The sequence below is a fragment of the Athene noctua genome, chromosome 7 (genome assembly GCF_965140245.1).
Source record: "Athene noctua chromosome 7, bAthNoc1.hap1.1, whole genome shotgun sequence".
NCBI classification, from domain to species: Eukaryota; Metazoa; Chordata; class Aves; order Strigiformes; family Strigidae; genus Athene; species Athene noctua.
In genome coordinates this window covers 19,540,238-19,564,507 of record NC_134043.1, presented here as the reverse complement: position 1 = coordinate 19,564,507, position 24,270 = coordinate 19,540,238, and the positions used below count along the sequence as shown (strand labels likewise).

The following is a 24,270-nucleotide window of genomic DNA, read 5'->3' as shown; positions in this document are numbered from 1 at the left end:
CAGTGTTCTTGAAATGTATGAACACAGGTAAATACCTAAAACTGAGGCCCCAGAAGCAAGCCAGTTCCTTTCATTAATGTATGAAGGTAGCACTGGGAACCAGTTATGTCTGAAGTAGTGTCACATGCTAGAATGAGTTAGGCACCTACCAACTATCTTCTTTTCCTCTGTATTTTTTTCCATGTGAAATGGGTACTTAAGTTTGTTGTACAAGACACTTTGTGTAAAATCCTAACAGAAGCCGCTGCAGCCTGAGGTGTGACTGTTACCATTCTCAGGCTAGGAGGCTTCCAGTCTTTTGGTTTAAAAACTGGTGAAGCAGCTCACAGGGATTTAATCAGATAGAGTCAGTACTTCAGGTATTGGGTTTTGGCAGTAATACTAGGTTATAAGCCTAAAAATTTTTCAGTAGCAGAAATTTAGGGTCCTGAGAATAGCAGAGGCTCCCACAATAGGCAGCAGGCTAAGCTGCTCTTCAACTATTAGACCCTTGAAATACTGTAGCACTGAGGAATTCCTTACTTATTGATCTGTAAAAAGACCCAACTACTGCCTAGTCTGTGTCATCTCTCCCAGGAGGAAGGGGAACCAACTCCTGACCAGTACCTCAGAATGTAATTCCTACTCTCTTCCCAGAACAGGTCAGTTATATGCCATCCCCCATGGTGCACTTACTGTTTGTCAGACGAAGTACACCACCATCAGCCACGCATGGCAAGCCAACACTTGATAACACTGCATGTTTCAATAAGATTGCACTTGAAAATGGAGCAGTACTGAGCTCTATGATTCATTAATTTGTGAAGCATAGTCAAGTGTCAGGTAGACATTTAAAACACTGTACCCTATTGCATACTTGTTCTGGGTTTTGCAGGGTAAAAATAAAATTGAAAATTAGTTAGGATAAATATTTATTTTCACATAACATTTCTTAATCGTGAAAAACACAATAGTCTATTCACATGTACACATAAACTTTTGTAATAAATTACATCCAAGAAATTGCGTAATTTTGACCAGGAATATGAAATTAGAAGTAATATAGCACTACATTTGCTTTATATTGTGTGTGATTTCAGAATGTTAAGATTAACATTGGAATAGCATTTAAATTCGCACAAGAACAGAGTGACTCTTTTAAAATAAAACCACTCTGAAATACTGAACAGAAATACAGAATGCCATTGAATACACTGATTTCTTAATATTCTAAGAGTTGGTCAAGTGAAACTAATACATTTTGATTGTATACATTATCTGTAACAAAGTCAGCAACATATTAAAACACCACCAGGCAGCTTTCGGGACAAACCAGTATTGAACTTCTATACTAACCTTAAAACAATTGGAATCTTAAAATTTATCAAGTACACAAAACAAAGCATTTAACGTTAATGCATCAGCATTTTTTTCCTAAATTTACAAACACTGAATTAAATGTAAATCCTTTGTGTCCATTAGATTTTATTTTTTTTCTCCATAAAAATTGCCTTTAATGGGCTTTAATAATGCTAAGTCAAATTTAGAACAGTGACCTTATTAGTTTGAAGCAAAATGCAATTATCATTTATGGCTAAAGTAGTAAAACATACACACACACACACAAAAACATTGGAAGGAATACTTTCAATGTGCTGGATTTGAAAAGTTGTTCACATGAGGTCTATGGAAAAATTATGATATTTTAGGAAGCTAGGGAATGTTAAGAGTCCTGTAGATGCGTTGTTATAAAGATTACAAGACTAATTCTTATATTTGTAGGATTCAAAATAATAGCATAATAATGAGAGTTAGCTTTCATTTAATCATTTAAAAATTTATCTTAAAAAAATTTTAAAATCTGTGAATTCCAAATAACGCAGTCAAACTTTTGCTCCATGCCTCTATTAATTCAATATCTAATCTCACAGTCCTTGTTCTGCACAAAAGAACAGCTTGAAGGATCAGGCAGTAACAAAATCCATTACGAAAAGTGTCTTTGCAATGGCTTTAAAGCCACATATTACTGTGCGCAATGCTGTTTTTACCTTTTAATCAATATGTACTTGATGGAATAGTGAAGAGCTGTAACAAAACCAACAGCAGGATACCCATTTAAGTATTACAAACAATCTCTGAAATTAAGAGGTTTACAGTTATTAGTAGAGAGAGGACAATATAAATATGCCCTTTATGTGGCTGTATTTTAGGCAATAAAGAGAAAGATCATTGGGCAGGTGATGTAACTGCATATGGGGTATACTTTGTATCTACAAAATTTTCCCTATTATAAAATAATGGGTGGATTAATAACGTAATGCAGTTGTTTGGCCTACCATGGCAAAATTTATACAATACAAGGTAAGATACTGTAATCACAGATTGCATTTTAAGAAATATGTGTTTCACATCAAAGGATGTGGTGTTTTTTCAACTAAGGTGAGAGAATGTTTTAATATATATTTTAATATATTTTTTATATATATATATATGACTATGTTCCAGTTACATACAAATTTGAATATTAAATACACTGTATTAAATCAAGGAAAACTTCACAAATACAGAATCTGACCCTGCAATCCTCATTGCAAGAGTAATCCATGACTTCAAAAGGGCAGCTTGAGGAGGAAAGGATTATCCTTGTTAGTTTGTTCACAGGGTCATGTCAGTTGTTACTTTAAAAACTTCTTTAATGTTTGCTTGTCAGTTTGGGTCTCCTGAAATCATTTACTCAAGTTAGGTGATTTAAAAAAAAAAAAAAAAAAAAAAAAAAATTGGAACTAGTGTTTTCAAGTTCATCTTGAACGACGATTAAGTATTCTCACACAGAAAAAGTAGCAAAATACAGTACAAACCTATTAACAGGAAAGTTGAATTTGAAAGAAACTTTGCTTGTTAAATTTATGATGTGGATACTGATAAATGGCCAATATCAGCAAAGAACAAAGATTTTTTTGCATTGGCTACTGCAGACATTTACACAGATACTAGACAATGTAGACATTTAGACAAGGTGAAATGAGACATATATTGCACTACATTACCTGTGCTAGTTTGAGATGAAAGACAAAGTTACAAGGTCAAATCATGTATATTTAGTGGTTGTGGCACTCCTTTCATTCGTTTGTAAAAAAAATAATTGAAGAACAAGTCATAGACAAGTCTCCCGGTCAACACCTTTCCCTGAGTCAGCTTTCTTCTCTTTTCTGATTTCAGCACTAAGAAAAGAAGGAAAAGAAAGTTAGAGCAGCACTATCATATATATTAATAATCTACCTGAAAACCAACATTGCATTCGTATTTTAATTAATTTTTCATGCTGCATAGCACAAACTGGGAAGCAAGTGAAAGTTTCTGTGCTGAATGGTGCAGAAGACATCAGCCAGCATTTTAGTGATGAGGTAGGTAGAGAACTGAAGATGTACAGACAGACAAGTCAGCCAGCATGCAAGCAAAGAGAGCCACTTTTTTCTTTTTCCCCAGCAAATAAAACTGTTAATTGATTAAATAATGGTACAGTTCTCAGACAATACCAGCATTTTCTTAAATGGCACAAACAAGAGGTCACAATAAGTATTTATTGTCTTTAAGATGTATTCTGCTGCTCAGTGTATATTTAGAAGAAATGTTTCTGAACTAGAGTAGTGCAAGCCAATTTTCAACTGTAGTATTTGGCTTTCAGTCTTGACTGGGGAGAGCAGGAGAAGACTGGGGGCTGTGGAGTGACAGTATTCCTCAGTTGGAGCTGAATACGTACTTCCTCATGCATACAATATAAGGAAATAGCTTTTTTAAAAAAATAAGCCTGGAAGATCTTATGCATGCCATAAGAACTCTGTAGCAGAGTTCAAATTTGTATGCAGCTTCTTTCCAGTTAAAACACTGATAATTTTCCTACAGAAAGCAATATATGTGAAAAGCAGATGATTTTTTTTTTTTTTTTGTGAAGAGGGTCCTAATTTACAACAGTGTAAATAAATAAAAAGTCATGTTCTTGCAATGAGTTTCAGTCACACTATGAAAATGCAACGAGGCTTCCACAACACAGGCAAATCAAGCCTTCAACAGAGTGGCAGGGTATCTAAAAAAAAGATGGTTCTGAGAACAAACCTGTATCAAGCATATAACCTACCAGGCTTCATGGGAATAATTCCTTAACTAGAATGAATGAGAAATAGTCTGAGTTACACAAGGCTTAAAGAAAGCAAGATCAATTCTCAAATTCTTAAGGTGATTCATGCACAATTTTACAATCATCTGACATTTTTCTTCACATAAAAATTGCTTTAAGGATACAATTCAGTTCAGCCAAAGCTTACTTCTATGCCTATGGCAGCTTCCAGAGGTGTTAATGGAAATAGCTAAAGAATACCAACTTCTGCCACTTCAACTGCCAAATCTGTCACCTTCTGTAGAACAGTGATAGAATTGGGTATGTTACACTTTCTGCACACAAAGGGTATGCAAACAAATTCCTGGGGGGTGAATTCAAAGTGCAGCAGTACAGCAGGCGGAGAGTTACCTGTGCTTAGTAAAAGCAAACACTGAGAATGTGTTGTGTGCCTTACAGTTTATAATATTTCCAGGTTTTAGGTGCCTCTGTGATACCAGGAAAGTCCTCCTTCTATTTAGGATTCACACCTCTGAGCATCTCCTGCGGATGTGGGCTTTAATGCCTTGAGAAATTCAGGGGAAAAAAAAAAAAAAGGACAAGTCCAGCCTTTTACCAGTAAAACACATAACTGGTAGATCTGTAAGGGACCTGGAGCTCTCTTCCTCCCTACCAAGGGAGCAGTCCTGAGAAAGTAGGTTTGAAATGCAGGATTTGCATATTTCCAGGTAGAGAAGGAAACTCACACCATCTACAAAGTGATAGATGCCTCTTTTTCCAATACTTTAAAAGACCAGCTAGGACTACCTTCTATACATGGTCAGATCTTCTGCATATGTTTTGAAATTGCTATCTGAGGGGCTTAATATAAGGAAAGGCAGAGGAATAGTTAATTACATGTACCACAGAGGGCTATGTTTCAGACATGTGCCTTGGTGTGAATTCTATCAAGACAGATTCAAAAGCAGACCTCTAGGTCCCTAGAAATTTTCATAATGAAAAATTAAGGTTGGAAAATTGTAAAGTCCAGCTGCCTCTACCATAAGGCAACAGTTGACTAAGTAAATCTCATTTAAATCCCCTCTTTAAACACTTAAATACAGTTAGGAGTGTGGGATGTAAGAACTATCATGCACTATACTACTTCACAGAGCCAGGGGCTGGGCAGAGCTTATTATAGATAATGTACATGCATCAGGCCAAGAAGTCATTTGTATAAACCTTCCTCCCTAAAAATCTCTCTTTGGAGATGATCTTAGTTTATTATTGGCCAGTCATTTCATTGGTCAGGTAAACTCAGTATTTAATTAGTATTAAGAACTTCCAGATTTTATGTATTCCAGAAATCACCCTGTATTGTTAATTGATCAGTGCCTTACGTAAAAAGCATTACATTAAATTATAATACTGTACGATGATTTCATTGTGCCCATTTAATAATATTTTGGGTTATTAGTATGAGAAAGTAGACCTGACAACAGGTCCTAAACACTTGTGTAGTTGAACACAACATTATTTTTTTTCCCTTCTGCTAAGAGACCCTTCACTGAGGGGAACTGTGTAATGTAATACTGATGATCATTTGCAAAAATTATCCTTACGACTGCCACCATTCCAAGCTTTCTTTTTTCTCAGTACTTACGTAGGATTGAATTATATCTTCATGTAATGATATGTGCATTTAGGAATACAATATTTCTTTAGCTCTGTCTGTAATACGGTTTAAATTTAATGTTGTCTATGGTTTTCCTTATCAGAAAGTAAGCCTTCCAGGTTTAAAGGTCTTTGAATCTACTTCTGTCTGGGAATCTGAGACAAGCTAAAGTACATGAAAAAGCAGGACTGCAGATTATTTATGTTGTTCCTTTACAACAGGACACTCGTATCTAAAACCATAAAACCTGCGATCCTTTAGTTCCTTTTCACCCGAGTCTTTGTTTTCATGAGCAAAGATACAAGAACAAATTGAAAATGAGCTCATTGAAAAATGAGTTTCTATTTTACTGCAGTGGAAAGGCCAAATCATCTTTTACCAATGTTGTCTGAGCCACAGTCTCTGTGAATGCTCAAAGGATCTTTGAAAATTTCCGATAAAAACAGTACATGTTTACATAATCCATAATACCATCAAAGAAAGCAACATCCACCAGAAAAATTACAACTACTGCATACCCAGTGGCTGTGACTGTACAACATCAGTTTCTTCTTTCTCCAGGCTTTCACAGCCTGGACAGCAGAGACACATAAGGTAAGAAAACCCTACTGTACATCCTTCTCCCATGCACCACGCTGATTTCACTGTGCCAGGATCCTTCTCAGCCCACATGTAGGGTGGAAGGCAAATCAGAACTATGCTGATATTTTGACTGTCAGTGAAACAGCATTAAAATGATCACATTAGGTGGGATGCTCCATGCGTATCTGAAATGAAGATTTGCTGGTCATCAACTGTTTGTCTTGTTTATGCTGTTGAGGGAAAGGAACCAACACTGAAAGGCAGCATGCCATTTTGGGGTGACAAAATTTAAAAATCTATTTCACTACTAAATTTTTTCTCTTACTGCATTTTTTCACCATAAAACAATGACTATCTGTTTCAAACATGGAGTCTGTTTTGAAAATGAGATTTAAGAACAGGCAGAATATAATTTTATATTTTTTAAAAGTCAAAGAATTAATGAAAAATAATTCTTATTAATAAATTCAATTTCATACTTAAATATACTACACCTACAGTTTCTACTTTTAATACACAATAAATTTTCAAATTTTAATATTAAGGGCTTTAATGAAGACCTTTTACATTTCTATTTGAAATTTCTTTTCATTCTGTCTCCCCAAAAACTACACAAAGTCATTTGGGTTCCTAGGTGACACGATTCTGAACTGGAAGATACACTCAAGGAAAAGGTTGGGGGCAGGGTCTTACCTTTGGGGAATCAGCTTCTAGAGTGATTAGGAAGGGGAGCTTATGACAAAAATGTGATATGAAACAATTAAGTAGAAAATAGTTATAATTTATGGAAACAGAAGAAAATTTATCTTACAATCACACTGTGCTTGTATTCAATATTTTCTTATTCCCATAACTACTCTGTAGCACAGATAAAACATTGCTTCATTTTACGTTTGTCTGGACTAAAAGTTGAAAGTATTTAACTGGTTTGAGTACAAGTGAAGTAGGCACAAAACCAAAAAGATACAATGCAATCTTAAAATTATTTTGATTCCAAATGTTAGTAGATTGCATTCAGAGTACTGGGTTCTTCATATAGGTATTTCCAGGGCAGTGACAACCACTTCTTTTTCAAAAGGAAAGAACAAAAGCAAGCAGAACAAACACAACCGCTGTTGTGCATTATCCAGGTGTAGGCTGATGGTTCATTACACAAGCATCAGGCATGCTCATCTTCATTTTCCACTGTAGCATAACTAAGTAGCATGCAAATATTTGTGGGTTTTTTTAAAATAAATAGTGAATTTGTGTTTTGAGCTCAGAATATTACAACTGGACATAAATAAAAGGAAACCTCACAAAATAAAAACTGCAAGAAGCTAGAAATCTTTCCCTAGAAAAATATTCTAGTGTTTGTTTGACATGAATATATAAAGTATTATACAGTAAAAAAAATTTAAAACCTTTTAGAAGGAAAGCTTGACTCCTTATCTTTTGCATTCTCTGAGGTTATCAACAATGTCTTCCACACAGCAGTTTTTGCCATTTCGTCAGAAATGTTTATCACAGATGGGTCATCTCTAGACAAGATTAAAAGTAAATACATAATAAAACAATGAGCAATCAGTCTTGTTACTTATTAACTCTACAAAAGTCCTTGAAAACTGGTAGTGATGATAATAAATAAGTGCAATGCAAGTTAAGAGATTACATTAAATTTCAAAAATACTGAATGACTTTAAAATATTCTCTTAAAACATCTTAGCACTTTTTTAGTATTTTCCTCCTCCAACAGCAATTAATCACAGTAACATCAATAAAATGTATTGTGTCACTTCCAACTAGTAGACAGAAAAATGAGGAACTGTGAAATTAAATATTGCCCAAGATCTCAAAGCATGACAGTGGCATATTGGATTAAGCAAGAATCCTAAGAGCTCCTAACAGTTTTCAAAGTACTTATGCTTTGAAACTCCACCTGCTTTTAAAAGAGTTTTGCTTTTTAAAATTTTAAAATCCATGAAAAACCTTGACAAAGTCAAAAACTTAAGAGATCTAATAAAAATGCCCCAATTAAGCAAGCTAATCAGTAGCTTTAAGCAGCATTTTGTTCCCATTATGCCCTTAGCTTTACCTGGACTGCTCCAAATACATATTCATACACTTAAGAATAATAAAGTCTTGAATGTTTTAAGGGCCTGGCTTTACATTATTCCTGACTTCATGGTTTACATATGGCTTGACATTCAGTAAGACCTCAATAAACTTGTTTTCAGTGTTTTGAGGAACCACTTTATTAACCAGTGTCCTGACTCTTCTTTTTAGCTGTAAGACTGTGACCCCTTACAGCACAGAAAGTCGGATATTACCCAGGCAACTCCACCTAAGTAAACATACTACAGATCAATACAGATCACACCTCAAGATAAACTAAGCTAAGTATGGCTAATATAAAATAGAACAAAAAGGTATGAACAAAAGAAAAGAAAAACAGACCATCAGAAATGTGATGAATCAAAAGTAAGAAATGAGATGGGATTTTTCAGAGACACAGACAGTTATTTGCCTTAGGAGACGTAAGGGTAACTTTTTGTTAAAATATGAGAGAAGGCCGCTCTGAGATAGTGTTCCTATGAACTCGCATTAATGGCAGAGGTTACTATCATCAAATATTTCAAATCTTTATTAAGAACTTTCTGAAAACTGTAGATGAGAGTAAGCCCTTATGGGCCGGCCATGCGTATTACTCCTATCGATAACACAGGTTCTCATGTTTTTAAGTTGGGTCAACCCTGCATTATGCCTTATCTACCCTGGACAGCTCTTGATTCACTATCGCACATACACAGGATCTTAATTAGAATGGTTTAAAATGTTATACTCTTTAAGAACCTAGTTTTTCTGGGGTGTGTTCAAAACCTTTCCTGGCTCCTTGCTAGCATCAGGGCGAAGGGTTTGACCTGCTCTACATCTTCCTTTCGCACTGCACATGTCAGAAGCCAAGGTTCATTATGAATGGCCTGATCCTGCAGTTCTGTGAGAGCACATGGAAAGACTAGAAAAGGCTTGTTAAAAGCTGCAATATATGGTTCAGTTCACCTATCCGTACTCTACTGCCAGACAAAGATCCTCCTGACATTCAGTAAGCATTAAGAATAAATATTGTGGCATGTTTATTTTATTTGTTTAATTGCAACTCACCTAAAAGAGGAAAGGTATATTTTACCTGTAATGTCCTTCTAGTGGTAATTGAACAGTCCCTTCCTCTTCCATTGCTAACATACTTTGCTCTTCCTAGAAGGAAGGAATTTAGATGTGAAACAGAATATGATGTTGTGGAAAGTGAAATTTATGTACTCTTAAGTATTTATTTGAAGTTATTAAGGTAAGCTACTTTTCAACTCTTTAAATATTTAATATTTAAACCCCTCTATTTTAAAAGATGTATCTTCACTTAATGTTATTTTCAACACCAAATAGAGGAGACACTTTTCTAATAAAAAGGAAAGAGAGAAATTAGTAACATGGAGTGAGCAACTGTATGGTGAAGTTTAAATATCATGCATAACAGGATACATACATTGCAAAGTTAACATGCAAAAATTAGGGAAGTCAAGTTTGCACACACAGTTTTAATACTGATAAAGTTTTACTGCAGCGAAAGGTCGTGAAACAGGACACCAAAATTAGTTTACACTTGAGTAGGGAAGCAACTTCTCTAACAGGAAGTGAAGAGAACTAGGGGTCATATCTACCAAAAATCTTTTTGTGAAATAATTACAAATTTAGAAAATCTATCTTAGGGGGAGGGGAGAACAAAACAACACCCCTCAAGCACCATGCCCTGCCTACAAGAACAAAGGAAAACAAGTCTCTGTCTTTCAGACATCAACTCAAGGCTCCACAGGAGGATTTTCAAGGCTCACACCCCTGTTAAGTCAGGAAATTAACATGCCTTCACATGAATGTAACTATCAAATCCTGCCCTGAACTGTTCCACTGTGTGTATGAACATAACAGAAACCCAGAGAGCTCCACATCTCACTTCCCTTTATTAGATGGCTTTGTAACAGCTTACCCTGGTGCCTGTTTGAAAGTGGGAGTTGGCTCTCCCAAAAAGAGAGCTTACAATTTTCTGGCAGATCACCGAAAACCCCACGTGCATCATGCGCACTGATAAATTGGTATTAGCTGGAAGAGCCAGCAAAATTTTCCAAAATAGCAGAATTTAAGTTCTCTCTGCACACAGAAATTGGTTTCTTCTATGTTTTACTACTACAACTATTTTAAAAATCACAACAGGTTTTTTTCCAAATAGAAGTCACTTTGTTCATTCCTGTCTCAGAAAGACAATTGACTAACATCAAAGTAGCTTCCAAAGGAGGTCTGTGAGGAGAAGGCATATATAATATCCACTATAAACGTACAAAGTCTCAGAAAATTATGGCCTAAAAATATAAAAACAACTTAAGTGATCAAATTAGGATCCAATCAAATAAGTTTCAGATCTTGTCAACTATATTTCTGAATATTCTTGTGGGTAGAATACTTCTATTTTTAAAAGCCGTGTGATAGCAACTCTCCAATTAATTCCTTAGGCTACATGTCAGAAGTTTTATTACTAGTTAATTTTGTCATTTCTAGGCTTCACAGCTTCATAAGTTTTTGACAGTTAAACAGTTTTAATAATAGCTCCAAATATTTAGAAATGCCAAAACATGTAAAAATAACCTCTCAAAATAGACAGTGAATGAAATAAAGTAACACCAGTAGATTTTCCCAGTTTTGTTTTCTGATGCCATCCTATCAAGCAAGGGAAGAAAAGTGACATATAACCAAAACATAAAGATAGAAGGAATTCTTTCCAATAACCAGACCCACAAGACAACAGCTACCTTGGTTACTTTTGGTTACTCTGAATTGGGATGACAACAGATACTGTGATGAAACAACTCTCTGGTCTGCTCTGATTCAAGGGGGAAAACAATGACTCACGTATTTTAATTTCAGCCTGGTAGTTTTACAGGCACATACTAAATAGTAAATAATCATCATGATGCTTTATCACCTAGGTAAAATCTTTTCCCCAAAATGTATTCTGTGAAAGTATTTTGAATATATCAAAGAAGGCAAAGTTATAGTTCTCCAGGTTACAGAGAGACGAGTTGTCAAATGTCACAGAAGAATCCTAAAGACAGAGAAATCTAGTTTTCATAATTACATGTTCAAAATATTAGCTCACGTCCTACTTCTGCAAATAGTCTTACCAATGGGAATCCTTACACACACCATTTCCCTGGTCTAAGATCACATCTCGGGGAATCCCTAAGGATAAATTGCCGATTTACCCATTCACATAGTCTAGTTTTTGCAGTACCCTTGTACCACCAAAAAATTATGTCTCACAGGTCCTGGGCTTTTGCAGAGGTCTTCAGGGCATCTTACAAGTCATATGCACAACTGTCCCCACAACACTCCTGCCTAGAAGTGACCACAGCCTGCCAAGACCATGTGGCATCATCTGCACCTTCACCTCCCACTGCTACCACAGCCTCACACCATGCTACCATTCAAAAGTGCTGACACAGGACACGTGACTCCCATTTAAAAAATCTGGCACTGACATATTCTACCTACTGCTCCTGCAGTTAGTGTCTCTCCACTGAGACTTGCCCTTCATTTATGTGGGCCCAGTACTGAGATTCCCTAACAGCTGACATTGATCAGGTGGGTGGTACCAAGGACAAAGGCCTCCGTCCCTTGTGCATAAAGTTACCTTATATTCCCACAGTTTTATCTAATATTCAAACAAGCAATTCATGAAGCAGCAGCTAGATGAAAATACCACCAAATAGATGCAAAACTGGTTAGAAAGCTACAATCAAAATTGTCAAAATACAGGAATGTTCTGAGTGGAAATGTGTAAGAAACTGTCCTGTATCGAGTTTATGAGAAATGACCTGAAATGCATATTCTTTGAAGGGAGACGAGGAGTCGAGATCTGAAACAGTCAAATGGGTGGTAGTGCAACAGGCTGTGAGTAAAAGTCTGAGGATTTGGTTAACAGGGGTAAGTATCATCACTGACCTTTTCATTAGAAAGTGGAAGTAAATTGTTTCTGCAGTAGCAGAAGGGAAATTCTGGCCCAGAGTGTAACAACAAGGATACTACACAGGGTTGTGACACTACTGAGCAGCGAGGGCACAGGCTGATGGTGTACGACCTATGTATGGCTTGGATGTAGCTGGGACAGGCCATGCCCCTTAAACACCGCAGTGCATCTCCAGGAGAGATGAGACCAGTCCCAACACAGCATCAAAGTGCTCCAGGCATCTCAGAGCTTTCCCACAGACAGGTTCGTCCCTGCACATCACCTGCGTGGGTCTCAGGAGCAATCCCCAGGAGCACTGTAGGACTATGTTACATGACAGTATAGCAGCATAAGAATCTACATCTGTCACCCCACCTAAGCCTATTAGCTTTGTAACCCTAAAAGGACTTACATAAAATATGACAATATTACACTGTTAGCAAATCTGCCTGTTGCATGGAATATGTCTTATCTACAGAATTTTCTCTAAATGTCTGAAGGAGAAATTGATGAAGTGCTACAAACCAAAAAAACCTGAAGCCATGACCCACCTCTTTCTCAGCATCTTCCAGTTTCTTTTTCTTGCTCTCGGGCATCAAATCATCTAACCAACTGAGCTCCCGCTTAGTAAAAAAGAAATCCATGAGTTTTCGGACAAATACCAAAGCTAGGACCTGTAAAGATATTAATTCAAAGAATTAGGAAATTAAACAAGACTGATAAATATGCTTGTAGAGGAATACTTTCAAAGGTGGCGCAGTTTCCAGCTAGAATTCTATCCTTTCATTTGGATAGGACAACAGCTGGTCTTTGTTCAGATTAAGTATGGCTTGAAGCATTTAACACTCACTGAGGTCAGTAGGTTATTTTTTATTTTCAATTAGTGAAATAAAATCAGAGAGAAATCACTTAAGCACCAGGATAATTTTACTTTTATTTCCAGCAAGACACAGAACTATCAATAAAGTTCCTCAGTGCAATGATCTTCCTTAATGAATGAATGTCCTTTCTGTAAAATGATTAAGGGCTACCCCTTAAATAAAAACTTTAAATAACATATTTTTTTAAGAGAATTTTCCTTAAGAGAATATAGAGTTGGACTATCCACACATATAAACAGAATGCAACCTAGACTCAAACAAGAGGTTATATGTAGAATTTTTCTTTACTTAATACACTATGAATTGTCTTTGAACACTGAATCAAAGCAATATTGTAATTACCTGCCTACAATTAAATTTTTTCTTCAATAATAATTATCCACAAGCAAAGAGACATTTTTAGATTAAATAAAAAATATTTCATACCATCATAGGAAAGACAATGGCAGCTCTTGAAACTTTTATAATCCACAGAAGTACAAGACAACTCAGCTGAATTACAGTGAAGAGATGGACTTTTCTAAGAGGAACATGCCTCAGATAAATAAAATCTGGCTGATGCTTTGCAGGCATCCAGAATAACTTTATCCTGTCAAAGAGCTGAAAGAGAAATTTTTTAAAGTTGCATCAAAATAAGCTGTATGATCATCTATGCTGACATTCACACACTGCCTAAGAGATCCTGAATACCCTAAGAATCTGGCTTGTTATTCTAAAGGCAAAAACTGTGCAGAAGTTCAGCACAAAAAAAGACTACCACAGTTACAATCACGAGCCATGAACCTAAACTAATCCAACTAGTCTTCAGATTCATCTCTCTGGTTGAGCTATGAGAGTATGGATGACAATCATAGTATTTAAGTAAAGTTTAATTGTTTGGTTAGTCATTAAATTCCTTTCAATTTTAATACACGTTATATACACAAACCCCTAGGTATTTCCATTGCAGATGTGCTGAGATACTGGATTCCACTGAACTACATTCTATATAGTTACAATCCAGGAAGCATCCTGCTTATAACTGCGTAATGTGCTACACACAAAGAAAATAGTTATTTCAAAATAGTACTGCTAAGATTTGAAGTCAAGAAGTCAAAGTTAGACAAGGCCAGACTTTAAAGTAGACATGAATCAATTGTGAATCAAACTGAATGGAAGCTGGCTGATCTTTTTGGACATACACACTATTACACTGCCTTTCTAATACATTCTAAACTTTTGTTTTTCAACAGCTGAGCTCCACTTCCTTTAGCACACAAAAAGCTGATCACGGAGGGTTCTCTTCAGTCTTTTATCTCCTGTGGATGAAACACTTTTTTTTTTTTTCTTTCCATTTACTTCACCAAATACTTTATCCCAGGCTGTTTTCCCTATCACACTTTCTTCACAAAACCAGGAACAAAATAAAACAAAACGAAACAAACAAAAACGAGGAATGCCAGAAAGACAACTGCCAAGCCATTAGGAATGTACATGAGAGGTTCTTGTTTTCCAGACCTATTTGGCTCCACACTGACCTGAGACTTTGTGTCAGCTGCTATGGCACAGTGATAATGGTGATGCACCATTTCTCCCTGCATGGATGAACCATGCTATATTCATAGTCTCCAGGAATTTCAAGTTTCAGGAATTTTTACTGAGCATGTGCAAACTACTTTTTTTTTTAAAGGCTTATAATTTGGCCAGATTTGAGCAGATTTCTTTTTCACAGAAACGGCAAAAAGCACATCCTCCCACAAAAGCCATCTTATCAAATCTCAATTCCTTGTCCCAGCTTGGGGGAGGGAGAGAGGAAGGGGGATGCTATCACTTCTCCAAGTAAAGATAGCCAGATTTTAGCATGCCTTAAAAACACTCCTCAATAATGTACTTTCTCATACCCTTGTTCTGAGAAACAGCTGAACCATATTAAGTTGAAATTATCTAAACCTCAGTAAAAGCCAAACTACACTTCTTAGAATATCAGCCCAAATGATAAGAGCTAGGCAAAGTTATAAGAGCCTCTGAATAGAAAACACCAGACCAAAAACAAGAGATGTTGCCAGCTCTGCCTACAAATTACAGGTAAAAAAAAGCAAGACATTTTTAATTTGTAACCTAAAATTTAAATATCATGAAATAAACAATTAGGCATTTTCTTTGCTCTTTGTATTTGACAACCTTTTGCACAGTATAATTCAAGTTTTTGTCATGTGATTGTTCTTTCTCAATTTCCTTGGAAGGTGTGTCAATACCCCAACTTTTGCTAACAAAGGCACACTTGAAAATTTGAGTGTTTGTGTCAGATGGGCTAAAAGATTTGACACCATGCCATTTAACACTGCAGTCATCCAGGAGAAATGGTACACAGGATATCATTACTGACCCTGCCCTGAATGCTGGAGTGCCTAGCTTCTAGCTCCTACTCAAGGCCACTGCAGGAATGCTGCCCTTCCACTAGACTTGCCCTTCATCCCTGAGGCCAGAAACTAAGTAGCATGGGACTTGCAACCACTTCCACTTCCCTGCCTGGGGCATTTATTTGCACTGGAAATATCTGCAAAGTCTCACCTATGTCAGTTTTAGGGCAAGTTAGCCAAAAGCCATATAGGCAAAGTTCAAGATCAAGTGTACCACTACAAAGGCACTAAGCTGGAAGCTGAAAAAGCAGCAGGCAAGCATGTGAACGGAGAGGCAGGGGAGAGAGAAGAGCTCCTGATAGTTGATACTCAGTTTTTAGGCTCAGCCAAAATTCCCTTGATAACAAGGGAGAACATAAAAATCGGCACCAAAAACTAAAAAATTGGAGCACATTACCTAAGGGGAATGCTCTATTTAGAGAGAATCCCATTTTCCTTTTTCAGCGAGTCACTTTCAAGAATTTAAGGTTGGCAACATTCCTTTAGGATTATACACAAAAGATAATAAAACAATACAGTAAGAATAACTACTCATTTTATAGAAAGCATCATCAGTAACACACTTGTCATAAATCCATTTTACCTGAATTCCCTTTAGAGATGAAGCACCCATGTAAAGAAATACTCCATAAAGTACTGGCATAGGAATAAACTGCATGAACAATCAGAGAAAGAGAAGAGCATATTAACTACCATTCAATAATTTAAAATGCTTCTAGAAAGACATTCTAAACAGTTGAAATTCAAAGTGCCATATGCCCGCATTAATCAGACAAGTTGTAAATTCAGAGTCACTCAATTACAAATTAATAATGTTTCTCAGAGGGTAAAGCAGAAAAAGAATCTGGCTTTATAGTTTTATTTTCCTCTCACAGCCAGTTATTACAATATACTTTATTCACTATTAATAAAATTAACAGAACTACACAAAAAATTAAAGCATCTTATACATACTTAAATTCTTTACTTAAAAGACTGCTCAGGAAAGCATCTGAATAGTAAAGCCATAGTCCGCAGAAAAATGTTCAAGGCACAAAATACTTCATACTGCTAAAAGAAATGTTCCATGCTGTAAGCATTTAAAAATGGGTGAATTACTAATACGGAATAATTTTGTAAAAGACTATTTTAAATGTTCAGTCCCTCAGTATAAAGAAAGTAGGTAACAGAATAGTTCCATATAAGTATCTGCTTTAAATATTAATACACAAAACACATATTCTGTGTGTTTTCAAGGTGACAGTTTTATGACATACTTAAAAAAATACTACTGGGAAGTACAAGTTCTAAGGGCTTACTGCCTTCACTATGACAACATGCAAGTCTAGATTCTGGTCTTACTGAAGCCGGTGGCAAAACTCTCACTGATTTCACAGAGGCCAGATAATTCTTAAAACCAGTAAGTATTGTGTACATAGCTTATAACTATAGACCCAGTATATACCAGCATATAACTAGACACCCAGTTTCAGGACACTGGTGAGCTGTGTTGAGTATGCAGGCAGCATGAGAGAATTTTCATAGAAATGAACCTTGGAACTTCTCTCACAACTGTGAAAGTATTTTTAAATTATCCAGAAATCCCAAAATGTTTGTAAATTTTCTAAATAAATTTGCATATTGGTATAACTTAGCGAAACTCTTTCATGATAATTTGCCATGGACCCAAAGTGCCATGGACAAAGGGTGAATTGTCATACACTACAGGTCAATGGCAGAAATCCCTTTGACTTCAGTCAGGCCAGATTTTCATTACAAGGTTTTTGTTTTAAAAATATTAGATGTCTCCAGCCATTTTATAATGCTAAATTGGAATTCCGCTTTAATTTATCACTGTGTAACATTATGCTAGTTAGTAATGTGCCTGAAAGGACACTCATTAAATAAAACAGTAATAACAGTGAAATGTTCAGTGCAGTGCAGTATTCTTTAGGTTTTCCTTACTTCCCCAAATTACCTTCAGGATACTCGTCAAAAAGACAGATGAGCCCATAAGGACAAAAATCATGAGTCCTGTGACTCTTTGCTCCCGGATTCCAAGAAATTTTGGCTGCTCCCCTGGAGCAGAGCACTCCGATTCCAGTTTTAAGCTATTCACGTGGGAAATAGAGAGGACAGTGGCTGCAACAAACCAGGGCAAGCCCATAATAGAGCACACTCCAAGCATAACGGCCACCATGAGTAGGTCGAGATGGTATCCACATCCTTTCTGTTAAAAGCAATGACAGCAAGAAGATATAAAATGACATGTGAATTAAGAACACTCCTGGCAGGCATTCCTACTGAACAGTTAACCACAATTACAAAATTTGTAGGTAAAAATAGCTTTCTTCTATGTGTTATTCAGCTTGGGTCAGTAGTGATGGTAAACTGCTTAGCTAAGGGGAATTCCTATTAGTTCACAAGAAATGCTTAATATTATTAGACTCATTCCAGTTGAGTTAAGTGTACATATTATAAATCCACTTTATAATGGACACTAAATACCTTTCCTGCTTAAAAAAAGAGATACTAGTAAGACAATGGAAAATTTAGTTAAAATATTTAGTTTAAGATTTAGTTAAAACATTTTCTGTGGACAGCAGTAAGCAGAACAGCCAGCTGCATTGCCAAATTTCCAAAGTACTAATCTTAATAGACCTTCCATCCAGTAGGTGGAAAAATATGTATTTTGATTCTTTCCTACATAAAAATTCTTAAGTTAACATTTGGAAAGTCAGTTTATGCTATAAAGGGCCATAAAACCACATTGATCCTTTTAAAGTTTTTATAGATGGTAAGCACGTGATAGTAGTAAGTTTTCACTAACATACTTTCATCTAAGAACAGATAGGTAGAAATTAAGAGAAATTAAACCATAATTAAGCTATACATTGAACTATAAAATAATATTAATCATAAGGTATTGTTTTACTGGTTTCACTATTCAATATTTAAAAGTAATATCATAAACATTTATATAAGAAGTCAGTACAAAACCTTTGGGTTTGGGTCATCTCTGTAGTAGTTAAATACTCCGTAAATTTACCAACAGGAGGATGTTGCTTTGGTTTTGTAGTAGTGGATAAAACTCTTTGGGCAAATCTTAGATACATTTTAAAACCTGCAAATACAACCAGTGCTTGAAAATGACCAATGATCTGCATCAAACTTGGTCATATATAGATACCTGTTACCACAGCTGAGAGGGATATTTCTTTTCAATTGCATTAAGTATCCAGGATCACCATGCACCTGCAAGCAGGAGCTCAAGCTATTTTCCTTTAAAAAGTCAGGTAGTTAATTATCTCCACAAAATTTTGCAATATGGCAACAAATCCGATGTCACGGTCTGATGAAACAGTGATGTTCATGCAAACAATGTGAATATGTTGAACCATAATTTTGCCTGTAAATCCATGCAAATGCCTTTTGACATAAAAAAAGTAACTAAACTAAACTTGGAAGGGTTTGCTACAGAGACTGCCAAAAGCTGAAATGTGCACTATTCAGAATTTGCTATGGGAAGTATAAAAAAAGAGGGGAAAACGAGTTGGAAGCAAACAAATCATTTCTTTCTGAAGACAACTTTTACTTCTAAAATGGGAAGCGTCTGGGTTTATGAAAATGTAAGCCACATATCGAAATGAAAATGCCATCTTATTTGCTTACATTATTTAAAAAGGGGAATTCATATAAAGTAAAGAAAACTAAAAGAATCAACTCTAGCAACCTTCCCTCACTCCCCAAAAGTGCTTAGGAGTTTTATCTCCAAGACACATCTTGACAAACTCAGAGATGTGTCAAACACAGATATTAGTTACATGCACAATGCACTCAAAGAAAGAGTTTAAATCCTAACAGAGACACCTTTTTTTACCTTCTGACACATTTATGAGGAATGTATCTGCTAATGCATACAGAATCCGAGAGCATTTCCTCACATTCATACATGATCTGAGGAACCTGACATATGGGAAGAAAAGGAAGCATAGCAACAGGTGATGCTACACCAGACCCCAGCAAAACTAAAACGCAGCAAGACAAGGGGGCAGCCAGGAGGACCATCTGACTCCCAGATGCCAGTGCTGAAAAAACACATTCCAAAGCTTGGCAGCAAATTCCTGCATCTGTCAAGTTAACCACATGCAATGCTATGGATTGACATGAAGAGCCAGGCTGACAAAGAGGGCAAAAAAAGAACATATCAAATGTCACAATCATCCAAGAAGAGGCAGTGCAAAGTGAAGGTTGCAAATGCATTTGCTAAAGCAACTTGGGATTGGATTGCTGCTTATTAAAAGTATGTCAAAAAAAGCCTAAGCTCACTGCATATACATGTACAGAAACCTGCTGCTAGATTTTGCCCAACAGTTTTTCAGAGGGGTGATGTCCCTTTTTCTCTCTCCATCTGTAGGCAACTAAAGTGTTAGAGAACAGAGCAGGAAGTTGTCCTATGTTGTTTTAAGAACCCATTGTGCCTCTAAGGCTCAGTTTTATTCTTCTCCCTTCTTTAAGATAGGAAGGGCACAAAAAAGGGATGGGTATAACCACAGAGGACGATGAAGAGAGGAAAAAAAAAATCTTATATTACAAAATAACCCCTGAATAGTTTTTTTCAAAATCCAATCCAGTAGAACAACACTGCCAATATCTGAAGAGGCAATTAATATTATGGTACTTAAGGAAATTATTAACTTCCAGATTTTTTTCTTTACATGAATGGGTATCATATTTCTAATAAAGCATAGAGCATAGCACTCTCTTGATTCAGAATCTCTGTTCTAAATTACATTCATAAAGACTTCTGTAAGGCAGTGAATCACTGACACAGGGCACATGTACTACACAGACCACAGAGAAAAAGCGTTAACAGTCTAAAGGTGTGCTATATAATGTATAATAATGATAAACTCAAGTGGATGAAGGTACATTACATACTCTGAAGCAGAAAACAACAGTGAAAATACAACTATTTGGCTGAATACCTTTAGTTTGTGTTCTTTTCTATTGATAATGACAGCTGTGATCTGCTGGTCCATAAAGATAAGGATAGTACAAAGCAGGGCTGGAATTACAGCAGCTATCACTGTCCACCAAGGATTAGGCCCCAAAGGAGTAATAAACCAGCCACGATCATCTCTGGTGGGCTATAAAAACAGAGTCATGCATGACCAGTCAGAACTCTAAGGATTATTTACATTTCAACTTCACAAGAATACATACAAAAGCATTACTGGGATATGATTTCCTTTAAAATCAATCTATGTAAGTGCACAGAAAAAATGCTGAACTTCCTATGTTACCAAAAAGAGAAATTACATATAATAAAATCATCTGGGATATTACAGACTTGGTTTCATTTGATACAATGAGCCCAGAATTTGGAAGGAGCCCCAGAAGATTACAGTAGTCTAGGATTTGGGTAATTTAGGTAATATTGGTCCTCACACAGAAGACATAAGGAAGCATGAAGGGGCCTGATGGGAGAGGCTCACTGACAGGGGCCATTAATCAGAGAGGTTGCAACTACTTGGTGAACACAAAAAATTCAGAATAGTATTACTCCCTGATGATAAAAAAAATATAATAAACCCACTATAGCACACTACTTTGTCAAAATAATAAGGAGTGCAGTCTATCAACAAATTACCTTAAAAGCATTTGGAACCTGAAGTTTTGGTGATGGAATCCCAATGGCATAGTCAATTAAAACCATGGACAAAATAGTGAGAAAGACAGCAAAATCGCTGACAACAGATCGTACCTATGATTATTGAGAGAAACAACAATTTTAACTAAAACATTCATGTGTGATTTAGGTTTTATTTTTCTTCACTGTTTTAAGCCATTTTGTTTGACCAAATATAGCTAATGTAGCCATTACAGTTAAACCATGCTTATTCTGACACAATTTCCTAACAGAGAAAAGATTCAGTATCCACTTAACCAGCAGTTGATTGAATTTGCAATGCAGATAGAATTCATGCTTACACATGACTAATGACAACTTCTGAATTAAAGAATGTCACACACCTTTGTTGGGAAGTATCGGCTAGTTTTGAACTGCTTCAGTGTGGATGACAGCGTTACTGTAGAAAAGAATAAGATGACAGACCAGAAGAGGACATCTGGAACATAAGGGCCATGATGACCACAGGCTCGTCCAACAAACTCTCCATGAAACTTTTTACATTCCTATCAGGGAGACCAAAGTAGTATTGTTCTGAAAAAATCCATGTTTACACTGGTATTTCCTTTCCAATTACTTTCCTAAACTGCAAGCAAACTGTATTACTAGAAACAGTAGAATCATTTTTACATATTTATTGTTTTAAAAATTAAGACTCCTAATGTTTGTATCTAGTCTGCATGGAAACTCTAAATCCTCAAAAGAATCTCTTTTTTAACCAGTATTAAATGATGAAGTCACTAAGACATACCATAAATAAAGTCATTAATATAAAACCAGATTTATTTCAAACTGAACAAGTACGCTTATTTATTTTCTGTTTACAAACACAGATTTGAACTTCCTAATTCTTTCCAAGAGAGGAAAGCAAAGTTCAAAAGCTACCAAGGGAAAGGCTGCTTCTGGTACATTCTCAAGAACTGATTTTTTTGTTTTAACTTCATAGGCCAAGCAATTCAAGAAAAAGCTACTTAAGACTGTATTAGTCTAAAAGGAGACACATTTAATACCACATGGGGGCAGCACATTCCACAAATTATTTTTTTCTTATAAAAAGCGATCTGATAAAATGCAGAAAACCTCAAAATCTGTAACATTAATTCCATCCAATATAATATATGATCAAGTATGCAGATAGAGTAGAAAACATGTCTTGTAATACTCCAATACTATCCTTAGGTGTCTAAAATCATACTTGTTCCAAGTTAACAAGCAAAGAAATAAAGAGTCGGTCTAAAAATGTGAGCTACAAGCTCTGGACTCACAATCCTTTCCTTCTGCTTCCCAAATCCCTCCATACTTATTAAGAAAAAAAAAAAAAAAATGCAGCACCCAGTATCAGAGATTCCAGGCAGAAATACCCTGTCAGATCAGGATCCTTTAGTATCAAATGAACTGGGTCATTGGTTCATCAGACTCACATCACAATACTGTGGCTTGATGTGTTATGAGAAACTTTGGTTTTGAACAAAGGCTGGCTTGAACAGCTGCTATTTGATGACTGTGAGACAAAGGAGTGCAAAACTTTTTATACCAATATACCAGTAAACCTGGGATAAGTATGATGCGCTTCTGACTGATCAACTAAAGGTTGGGGGGTGGTGAATCAGGAAATCCAGAAAAAATTTTTAAGATTCTGGGCCATCAAATTAGAAAACTTGTCCTGGCCTGAGCTAGACCCTGACGCTGGCACAGCACAGGGATTAATTTCATCATATACCTACTGAAAAGGATTTTGTCACCATCAGAGTAAGCACTTTGCTCACATTCGTTTTGTCCTAGACAGGAAAAAAAGAATTGTTGGTCCTACTGTTGTGTTTAAGAGAGAGCCAATCTAGATCTTCAAAAACTTGGAACTTTTAAATTGGACACAAAAATAACAGGAAGAAAGGACCAGAAAAAAGACAGTGAGGTGAGAGTGACCAAATACTTATAGGAAACTAACTAGGTCTAATCTTTTACTACAGTTCTCTAGAACAGTATAAATGAAGTTTCCTGATGATGTCTGCAAGAAATAAATACATAAAAGTATGAAAAATGTCAGTTATTTCCTTGACAACTATAGGGACTCATGTGGAAAAGTCGGTCAGTTATATTCCTACCCATGTAAACTCAAGTTTCGGTAATAAGCTTTTACAGAAGTTTTAAAGGGTTTTATATAATGCAGCCGGTCTTTTACATTTATAGTTAAAACAAAATCTGTTATTTTAAATCTCCTCAGCTGCAAATGTACTCTGAAAAACACTGTCAGAGATCTGAGAAAGTGAGAGGAGGAGTCTGCCCCTGCACAGATGCTCTTAGAGTGTGCTGCAATTTTGAGAATATTCATTCTGGATTGCTGGAATCCCTCAGGCCAGCAGTTCTCAACTTTCTCTCTGCTGTTGCCACACCAACAGAGCTGAGGAGCAGCCCCTGGTATCAAGTCAGAGCCGCCATGGAAGTCAGCTCTTGCTTAACTCATGATAGGAGGACATCAATACTTCTGCATTCCTGCCTCTAAAAGAAAAAGGACTATCTGCTGGAGACAGTTCACTGGATTAGCTTTTAAGCATTTCATTTGGTTACGTCTATGATGAGGTTAATTAACATATTTTTAAGAGAACCCTTCAGTTTGGTGTCTTTTGCACTCTTTGATACAAAATTTCTCCCTCTCCTTTATAGTCCAAACAGCTGTAACAGTGTTTTAGGGGAAATAAACACTGAGTCTTTCTACATAAGGGAACTTTGGTTTTGTCATCTGGTAGAATTTAGGACCAATCCGTTGTCATTTGACATGTTTAGACTGAATCTCAAACTCTTGTGCTAGTGTCTTTCCAAAGCAGGACACAAAATGCACATACTTGCTTTAATGTGCACTATCAAAGGCTGCAAAATCCTTACAAAACGAGGTAATGCTACAAAGCCTATGTTAATCTTTGTTCAATTACATATATTTTATGATTTGAACAAATCTGATCGG

General features: G+C 36.1%; 1 protein-coding gene across 3 annotated transcripts in view; it reads right to left on the bottom strand.

The window, feature by feature from the left end:
• Positions 1-907: 907 nt before the first annotated feature.
• SLC4A10 (solute carrier family 4 member 10) overlaps positions 908-24,270 on the bottom strand; it is a 121,678-nt gene continuing 98,315 nt past the window's right edge. For all 3 annotated transcript variants that reach the window (XM_074910881.1, XM_074910882.1, XM_074910883.1), the window contains exons 16-26: positions 21,656-21,817; positions 21,273-21,386; positions 20,608-20,769; positions 17,598-17,849; positions 16,224-16,292; positions 13,668-13,841; positions 12,912-13,034; positions 9,496-9,563; positions 7,733-7,849; positions 3,027-3,200; positions 908-2,699 (exon numbers count right to left, since the gene is read on the bottom strand). In XM_074910881.1, coding sequence (XP_074766982.1) covers positions 3,134-3,200; positions 7,733-7,849; positions 9,496-9,563; positions 12,912-13,034; positions 13,668-13,841; positions 16,224-16,292; positions 17,598-17,849; positions 20,608-20,769; positions 21,273-21,386; positions 21,656-21,817 — 1,308 coding nt within the window. In that variant the 3' untranslated portion in view covers positions 908-2,699; positions 3,027-3,133. The remainder of the gene's footprint in view (positions 2,700-3,026; positions 3,201-7,732; positions 7,850-9,495; positions 9,564-12,911; positions 13,035-13,667; positions 13,842-16,223; positions 16,293-17,597; positions 17,850-20,607; positions 20,770-21,272; positions 21,387-21,655; positions 21,818-24,270) is intronic.